General features: G+C 34.6%; 1 protein-coding gene across 3 annotated transcripts; it reads right to left on the bottom strand.

Moving 5' to 3' along the window:
• Positions 1–1,782: 1,782 nt before the first annotated feature.
• LOC125206550 (exportin-T-like) lies at positions 1,783–8,586 on the bottom strand. Of its 3 annotated transcripts, none has more exons than XM_089061270.1 (14): positions 6,486–8,586; positions 6,284–6,373; positions 6,116–6,205; positions 5,873–5,977; positions 5,428–5,487; positions 5,148–5,210; positions 4,981–5,076; positions 4,279–4,443; positions 3,638–3,811; positions 3,473–3,538; positions 3,296–3,394; positions 2,854–3,000; positions 2,405–2,434; positions 1,783–2,316 (listed from the first exon to the last, which is right to left on the bottom strand). In XM_089061270.1, exons 1-14 carry the CDS (start codon positions 8,211–8,213, stop codon positions 2,128–2,130), a joined length of 3,102 nt encoding a protein of 1,033 aa, XP_088917396.1. In that variant the 5' UTR covers positions 8,214–8,586; the 3' UTR covers positions 1,783–2,127. The 3 variants fall into 3 exon arrangements, 1 of the variants encoding a protein (XP_088917396.1); XR_016132843.1 differs by having other exon boundaries at positions 2,178–2,316; positions 2,405–2,581; positions 6,104–6,205; XR_016132844.1 differs by having other exon boundaries at positions 2,178–2,316; positions 2,405–2,581.
• Positions 8,587–10,262: the final 1,676 nt, after the last annotated feature.

The raw sequence follows: 10,262 nt of genomic DNA, 5'->3' as shown, positions 1-10,262 counted from the left end.
CATCACTCACTTTTCAAGTCGGCTAAGATTTCCATATTTTAAGTCAAATTGTGTAGCAACAATTATTTTTTGTTTTTTTTTAACTTTATTTAAATTGAACTATATAATCGAGTCAAGTTTAAAAGAATTTAATTGTGTGTGTGTGTGTGTTATTTGTATCAGAAAAAAAAATTCAAGCTTGATTCGTTTGAATAGATCAGTTTTGAATTAGTAAATATTATACTAGTAATAAGTATCAAACTTAGAAAATATGGGGAGATCTTTGAAATAATCTACTTTATCAATTTTTTTCAGATACGGTTGTTATAATGCGTTACAGAGACAAATTTAATTACTGTTAGCGTCTGAAAACTTAAATTGTAATGATTTCTAGCTATACAACTAAGATTTAATTTAATTCGATGATAATTAGCACGTTGGTGAATTTTATTGACTAATATTAATATTGCCCTATTTAATTGAAAATGACTTTATTATACTATTAATAGCTAAGGTGACAAGTGGAATATCTTAAAGCAGAATTATCATTCAGGTGGCTTAAGATGTTTCCCATTGGCCATCGCAATGCAAAAATCTAAAGTCATATGTTACCAAATTCTTGATTAATGAATTTATTTTTGTTGTGAACTTTAGGGGAAAAAAGTGTGACGAGAGTTGAATTTTATTTAATTTTTTTCGTCTGAGGTTTAAGATTGCATATCTCATCAATACGTCGAGCAATTTTTTAACTTTTTATTAGTTCAAGTAGTGTAAGAAGTCAATAATCAAAAGCTATATCTGAAATTATAAGAAGAAAATCGAGTTTTATTCATAAATGTTAAAAACAAGTTGCAGAAAACAAATTAATACTTTCAATTGCTGCTATACTCCGCCGCATTATATATCAAAATTTCCTCAATTTATTAAATTCGTAATCAGTCCTAATCGAGTTTCCAATTTCTTCTATTATAATTTTATTTTCTACGCGTGATTATTACATTATAAACAGTCTCACATTATAAACATGAAAGGAAATTCTAAAATATTAATCGAAACTCGACTCGTATGAATGATTTCCAATCTGGTCGTGGGTCAATTCAAATAGTAAATTGATAATCATAATCAATTATTTCACATGTATGATGTATCCAAATAAAAACTTAAATTATCAACTGACACGCTTATTATGCTATAATAAATAAATAGATTTTTAAGTTGTAACCATAAAATTATCCAAAAAATACTGTTTGCATGACTCGATAAAAATGCACAATCATGAGAAATTATACACGCCCTGCAACAACTCTAATTTAATATAAATAATAACAATAAATTATTATTATTATTATTATTATTATAAAGGGGAGAGAGAGAGAGAGAGAGAGAGAGAGAGAGAGAGAGAGAGAGATTTAACAAGTGATGTAAAAATTGGTTACATCATTCCGATTACAAATTAAATGATTATTGATATTTAGTACTCCAGTGGAAAATGTGAACAAATAAACCTACTAGAGATTTAATTGTCAAAAAGTTTGAATCAATAATGATTATTAACAAAATAGTCCAGTTCAAAATCCAATTTTTCAGATTAATAAAATGTTTATATTTTATTTGAAATCTGAATTCTTATCATATACTACCACTGTTAACTTGATGATCATCATTACAAAGAAAAGAAATTTGGAATGCCATCCATGTAGACTTGCAACAACAAACATTTTCAACCACAAATAGGCCTTAAATCATCGACATTATATATAAACATAAAAAAATCGTGGTCCAGAAAAAAGAAAATCCAACATCTAAATGATGAAAGAATTGGCTTGATTTCTACTATGATCACAAGAATATCAGAGAATCCGACAACAATCATAATATTTTTTAACACTAAATATGTCAAGATTCACCACTAGCATAGCAACAACTTCTTCATTCACACTTCATAATAGGAAAACGATTGTAGTGGAAAGCAGCTCAACTCGATCACATATGAGTCGCTTCGTATGAAAACAATGAATGAAATGAAGAAGATCGTGTAACGGGAACTAATTTATAAAGACTGATGATGAAAACAAAATCTGCTCATTTTCACACTAGGGACGGGCAAAGGAAGTAAAAGGGAATGTAGAGTTTTAAAAACCAAATCTACTATTTCCTCGTAATATGGAAGATAGAACCTGAGGTCCAGAGGCATCGCCTTCTTGAGGGCGTTCTTTGCTGATACTCTCCCTTAGATGATGTGAACGAAACAAAACTGAAGTCACATGGAAATAACGAACATCCACGGATCTCCACCATCCATGGTGACCAACGAATCATATGTACACGAAAAGAGACCTGCAAATTTCAGGCAATTAAGTAGGTGTCACACATTAAAGTTAAGTTCTTAGATGGCTACTCAAAATTAAAGTGGGGCGGGACGAACCTTTGATGGATAAATATTGAACAGCGACGTCTGTAACATTAGGGTCTTTAGTGTTACATGGAGCCAGAAAGAATACATGACGTTTTGCTATCTGAAAACCAAGCTGCCATTTTGTAGTGGTCTCAACCTTTCTATGAGGGACTGGTAGAAGGACTTCAGTGCCTTGAAGTCATTGCCCTAATAACGAACACAACATAACAACGGATCAAATAACTGAGCTGCCTAAAACATTTTGGTCCGCAGTTCTCTACTCAATCACTGAATAAATTTACTCTTGTGTTTCTGACAGTTGGGAATTATCTTATTCTATATGGCTCGATGTCAGTTTTGGAAGCATCAGCGGATTTTGACCTAATCAGATGCTATGGAGATTTGGATGCATAAACAGTTAGGGACCTGAAAACTAATCCTAGCACGGCCAGGAAAGTATTGAAAGCATTAAACTGTACCTGCAGCGTTTGACAATACTGTTCGGCCAAGTCTTGAGGGCAATGTATACTTGGAAAACACTTTGATACGAAATGAAGAAGAAAATCATTGCCAAATTTCTCATACATGACCTTTTGGGCAGTTACTATTTCACCAAATAAGAGGACCTGTCAAAAATGCCACAAGAAGAAAAAAAGGATGTGATTACGCATGCATTGGACAAACGATAGTAGACAATGAGAAGAAGCAGAGCATCAAACACCAGCTAAGAGAATATGATCTCCTCTTTATATACATATTCTTTTAGATGTGCCGTATATTAATTTATAAGAAAGACATACAGTTGAGATATATAAAGTACATACGTACTTATTTGGTAAAATTCAAAAATTTTAATCAATGAATGGTGAAAACAAATTGATACATAGCTAAAATTTGATCTGATCTGGACAATAAGCTTACAGTATTTGCATCACGAAACTCAAAGGATTTATCAAGCACACTGTACAGGCAACAATTGACTGCAAATGTCTCGATTATGAACTTCTGAAAACCAGGGACCTGAAAAATAGACCTACTTTCAGTATTATGAATAGATTGACAAAGCATAAATAATAGTAGGCACTCCAAGTACGATACCGTTTCTTTGCCATAAGGAACAGAGCACCAGTCCTTGATTAGCCTAATGAATACTTGAACACATGCCTGAAATTAACAAAATTTTATTTATTAAACCCCCACTACCGACATCAAGCACAAATGTTGTAAAACAAATCTATGAAATGCAAGAATTAGACATTGTACCTTTCTAATATTGATATCCTTATGATTGCAAGAATTATGTAGCAGCAAATGCATCATCAACTCAAGGTGCGGAGTACTTTTAGGGGACAAGAAGACTGAAGAAAGCTCATGTGTAGCAATAACATTTAGAAATATAAAGAATGTTTTTTGAAGCTCTTGCAATTCACGAATTTCCTGAAACAAAATACAAATTGAGATTCACAACACAGTTGATTGTGAAATGCAATGGAGAGATTTGGATTAAAGTAGACATCAGGCTAATTGATAATCTGATATGTTGGCCTTAATGCATACTAGTATGTAAAAAAGGTATAATTTGCCAATGAAATCATGTCATTTCAAGCAAATTGTCCAGGAAGCAATTTTTGCAAAAAGTCCATATGCATATCCCCACACAAGAAACTGAACAAGCGATTCAAACACCTAATGTTAAATGAAATCTATAATGGTATGCTTCCAGCCAAGAGAGACAGGGTACATAATAGTGATACATGGTTCAAACTGCTTATCTGCTGCGAGAAGCTTCAATTTTACTGCGCGTTAACTTAAGAATAAGCCCATATTACATCATGCTGCATAGTCCTTGTAACGATAATTTTCAATTTATCAACTCAAATAACATCAGGAGCTAGTTCACATACCTCACCGCAGCTGCCTGGCCCTGACTGAATATCATTCCTTGGGAGAATACTGAATGCCCTACTAGCAATAACAGGGTACACAGCTTCCAAGATGTCACGGGCTTCGGTAGCAAATTTGCAGATGAGTTGATTCAGAAGTACGAGAAAACCCACCAATTCCTTCGGCTGAAAAAAAAGCATTATAAAGCTTCATGACATCAACTTTATAACATAGCAACAAAGTAGATTACTGATTGTGCATATAACTTTATTTCAGAAATCATCACTATTAACTGAGACATTTTAAAGAAAATATGTTCATTTGCATCCCAACCTCAAATCAGTAACTACTTAATGAGGCTGAATGAGAAACATATGGAGTATTGACATATTCCCAGTGGAGAGTATAGTTTCATACAAGAACAGTATATCTAAACCATACAAGCCCAATGATTAGAACATGCACACATCCCATTCAGTATCCTAGCTAGATATTTTACTGAATACGTAAATGCAAATGTAAAATCATCAAACATACAAAATCACGGGCACATCAGAAAGTTCAAAACATCGACCATTTATTTCAGAACATATTAACAAGAACTCGGTGCAACTTTTATGAGTAACTCACATACATCCTCGTAAGAAGTTTAGAATAAAAAATGTAGTAAAAAATAGTGAAATGAGATTTGAGAAAAATGATTAAGAGGCAAATCTTTATACCTCACTTTCTAATAGCAACTGGCCCAGTGCATTTGGAAGATAAGGAAATATTGAAGGTCCTAGAATGTCGACCATACGATGAATGAAAGATGTAACCTAGAAAAGTAATGCGTCGTTAGAAAGAGTTTGAAATATGGAAATCAAGTCGAGAGATATGCAACTCTTACCTTACTTCTCAGGGGTTCTACCTTAGGGAAGACAACAAGAATTTGCAGGAGGATATCCAAAGTCTGGAATAGATTATAAGTCATCAGAGTGTAAGCATATCATGAGAGAGAGAGAGAGAGAAAGAAGGGAGAGTGGTTGATGGCATTGAGAAAAAAGGGAGAAAACTAGGTGTACATTAATATAGTAGGAACATAGTACTTGCCATTTTTCCAACACATTATTTTTTGCCACACTAGATAACTAAATCAATTACAAAAGAAGGCAAAACTTAACAGTTACCTTTTTAAACATGAGACCAATTCCAGGGCGGGTGGTAGTTACCAGACGCTGACTGAAGCCCTAATCACACAAAAGTCATAAGTTTGTAGCAAATACTTGCATAAAACAGGTACAACCATATCCCTACAGGCCCAAAGTACGTTTTATGGTCACAAAGTAACCAAAAATATATGTTGCCAAGAATGTGACATTTTTCCTGAAAATAAATGTGGATCAAACTTCTAGATAGCCACGAAGTATGTTTCAACCAAAAATATGTCAAGAATGTGACATCTTACGCAAAAAATGTGGATCATTAAGCATTTCATTACCCTAAAACAAATTTACTTGCACCAACAGAAATAGGAAAATGAGACAAAGCCTATTTCACTATAACATGAAAAAGAAATAGACATAACCTAACAAGCACTATATGACATGAGATACTTGAGATATAGATGAATACCTTGCTAAGGGCATTAATAGCCATAACTGTTTGCTGCATATTTTCAATCTGCAGAAGAGACTCTTCAGGATGCTGAGGCTTAGCATTTAAGAGGGCCGCCTCAACCTGCAAAATCATAAATTTGCAATTAAGTGTGGTTTTTCCACCATACTACAAATCCACAGAAGGTAAAATTCCTTCTCCACAGCTACAAAATCCCAATGTAACTTAAAAGAAAAGGTACTATCATACGCAAACTTTGACCTGCTGGCAAAGAGGAGTCAGCAATGCCGAGAGATAATCAGACTGTTTCTCAAGGGGTACATCTTCCATCCCGATTAACAAGCCAATTGCCTAAAAGAACAAGAAGACAACATCAGATAACAGAACCCCTATCTTATTGAATCAAAAGCATTTATGTATATAACTGACCTCAAAAATGTGACTTCCATCTTCAGATAGTGAAACGTCGTCTGAGAGCCTGCCCATTCTTGTGAATCGGGCAACTGTATCCTGTAGGCTCTGGTATTTGTTGTGCACAAAATGTGTCAAGAGTGAAAACAAATAAATAGTAGCATCTTCTAGAGCATATGCTACAGAACCAAATATGGAAGTCGAGAGGTTGAACTGATACCTGCAAGATCGTCTCAATGTAAGGCACAAGCTTTGCTTTTAGCAATTTCACAACCCTCATGAAGAGATAACTCGCCCTTCTGCTGACATTCACATTTGGATGGTGTATACCTCTCTCATCAAGAAAGGCACGCAGTGCAATTGGAATATATTGTGTATTCTCTGATACAAACTTCACGTATCTTGTAATTATATCCAAATACACATGCGCAACGAGCCTATTGGAGTGGCAAGGAAATCGCGTTGATAACAGCATTGGTATCAATTCACCAAGTAGACCATTACCCACCCTCATAGCATCATCATTTAATGATTCTCCGAGCGCATATAATAAGGAAAGAGAAGCCTCAACTTCTTCAACATTTCTATCTTCTGTAGATGACATAGAATTACCCAGTGAGTTTTTTATGAATAACTGAGTAAGATCCGGTGCAACACGGCCAACATTACGGATCAATACAAACAAATCCTTCCGAAACTCCGCCATCCTATCTGCTTCTTGCTGTCCAATCTTGTCCAGTATGTCCAGATTATTTCGATACATGGGATCAAACTGAATCTGCATTCGGATCACTTCCAGTATTTGGCTTAAATGAAGCAGCTGTCGGTCTGTCAATGTGGAGTTCTTCATTGTACCAACATAAACTGAGAGAAAGTGCACAATGCTAAATGATGAATCGACTTCGCCATTCTGGATAATACTGAAAACTGATGGCAAAACCTCATTCAGAAGTTCTACAGCAACTTCTTTACCATCCTCTGGTTTCAAATGCTTAGAACATTCCAAAACTTCAACTGCATACCCCGTGAGCAACGAAGCCACACCAGAAGCCAACTCCGAGCCACTATCATCCGTAACCAACCTAAACACCCTAGATATCTGAAGGCCTTGCAAAAGAGCAAGCTTTGATTTATACTCCATCCTTTTTGACACCACCGCAAGAACAGCACCAGATGCAGCAGCTCGGAGCTGATCTGCTAACCCATCCACCAACATAAGTTCAAACAGCAACCGAGTGAATGCATCATTAGCAATCAACCCTATGTCAATCCACGAAACATACTTGCTCATAGAATTCAAAACACTAGAACACAGGTCAGGCTCTGAATTCTTATACATCGAAACAATGTCATACCACGCTATAACCATCTGAGGCACGCACTGCATTCTCATTGCATCCTTAATCCTTCCTGCCTTAGCCACATCATCCCCACTACGCGGATAATCCAAGCTAATTAACTCATCATCCATCACATTCAAAACCCGACAAAACATATCAATCACAGCAGCTCCTTTACTCAGTTTATGCAAGAAATCAACAAAAACAGATTGCCAGATTTCCGGATACTCATAACTAATCAATGTCACAAAAACCTGGGCAAGCTTATTCTTTACAAACGAAGGGCTCTCGAAAATCCTCCCCGCATTAGTGTCATTGGCATGGACAGGTTCGCCACACGCCATCGAAAACACGGATTTCCGAATCAAATCCTTCTCCTCCAACGACATTGAAGGGTACCTAACTCGAAGAATCTCATGGAGGCACTGCAAACACCAAAACTTAACCTCCACTAGGTTCGAAACACAAAACTTTTCTATACAAATGCTACAAATTGATGGCCTATCCTTAACTTGCTGAATAAAGGCAGCTGCTTGTTCTTTTAGCACCGAATTAATCGAGCCGGATTCATCAAAGCTTATCAGAATGGCCTTTTCCAGATCATCCATTACTCGCTAAAAACCCTAAACCCTAGAATCAGACCTTCAAAACCCTCAAAAACCAATTCCCGATTGCCAAACTCAACTTAGTTCTACCAATAAACTCGATTTCTCCACTCCTTTATCAAATTGATCGAATGAACAGAGCCTACATACCTTTAATTAAAGAGATGTTTTTTATTATAGAGAGAGCTTGGATTTTGAGCAAAGATTCAACAATGAGGTGCATCCGAGTTTATCAGACTTCGAATATATCGGTGAATATATATTTGTGTGCAGATTGATACACGATTTAAGAGAGAGAAAACGATTGAAGGGCGAATTTAGAGAGAGACAGTGAAGGTGAAGGAGAGGTTTATATAAAGACTGAAGAAGAGAGAAAAAGCTGAGGAAGATGGATTTTCAGTGAATTCATATTTATAGCTCTCCTCTTTTTTATTAATAAAATTTACATAAAAATATTGAATGTTGATTTCTTTGCTTTATATGATTTCCTTCTAATTCTCAACTAAATATTTGCTAGGGATGGTGCCATTTGAGGATTGGCCACACTTTCATTGAGGATTTACGTGTAAAGATATTACTCCCTCAGTCCCGGATAATTAGGATCACTTTGACCGGATACGAGTTTTAAGAATTGTAATGAAAAGTGGGTTGAAAAAGTTAGTGAAATGTGGGTCCTACCTTTATATATTAGTTTTATAATAAAATGTGAGTAGGAATGAGTTAGTGGAATATGGGGTCCACTACCAAAAATAATAAAAGTGAAGTAGGACAAATTATGTGAGACGGACCGAAATGGAAATTTGGGACGAATTATATGGGACGGAGGGAGTACTCCTATAAGGTATAAAGATTGAGACAATAAAACTTAAAATTAATCGATAAAACGTATCTTTTCTAATTAATATGTCGAAGGTTCAAGTCACTATGATCACTAAGATGAGATCTCATCGTTTGAAAATATATTTATGTTCATTCTGTAAAGATATTACTCCTATAACGTACTATAAAGATTCAGACATTAAAATTAAAGTTAGTTGATAAAATGTATATCTTCTGATTAATATGTCGAAGGTTCAAGTCAGATCACTAAGATGTTAATGTACTCCCACCGTCCTAAGTAAGATGATCATTCCTTGAACGGTAAGATATTTTATGCAATTTTATTTTCTGTATTAAATGGAGAGAATAAAGTACTAAAAGACAATGAATAAAAACGGTTCAATTTTTAATAATAGGTCATTGTGGTTGTGACAAACTAAAAAGAAAAATGGATCATCTTTGGTGAGACGGACAAAGTACTTATTACCATTACTCTATTGAAAATAATACTCCTTTCGTCCTCTAAAAATGAAAACTATTTCTTTTTTAGTATCCCCTAAAAATATAAACTTTTCATTTATGAAAATTTCTTTCTCTCTAATGATTGGGACTCATATTTTAATATCACACTTTTCTTTTGAGCTCTATTATTTTTTTAATTTTGCGTTAAAATATTTATATTCTCAAAAGTTTATATTTAAGGGACAGAGAGTAATAATTAAAAATTCTATACGAAACTATGATTCAAGTGGGCTTTATAATTTGGGCTTTTAACGTGTTCGACGTTTGTCCATTAAAACCGTTGAAAGCCCAACGTTGGGCCTAAACACATTGACATTAACATAAAAATGATTGTATTCTTACAATAATTAAGATTTTTTTATCTATATGATTTCATGTCAATATACATCTAGATATTTGTATACACTGATTATAGTCTTCCTGTTGTATAAATTATGTACTTGACACGTATATACAACGTGTTTTAAATTTTCAATGTTAATAGTATTATAAAATACAACACCAAATGTAAATGATAAAAAAACGGCAACAATTTAGAAACCAAAAAAAAGTGATTTAATTGCATTGTATGGACACAGGAAAACAGGGGAGGGATTCACACAAAACGACACAGTTTTGTGTTGTAAAGAGAGAGACAGCTCCAAGAAAATTGGGGCCTTGATTCATTAGAATTAGGTCGACTTATTTTTGGAATCTTATTTTGCCACAATC

Source organism: Salvia hispanica, chromosome 6 (assembly GCF_029641045.1).
Source record: "Salvia hispanica isolate PSC_SH4W2 chromosome 6, Shi_PSC_v1, whole genome shotgun sequence".
NCBI classification, from domain to species: domain Eukaryota; kingdom Viridiplantae; phylum Streptophyta; class Magnoliopsida; order Lamiales; family Lamiaceae; genus Salvia; species Salvia hispanica.
Note: the sequence above shows the minus strand (reverse complement) of the source record. Positions and strands in the feature narration are given on the sequence as shown.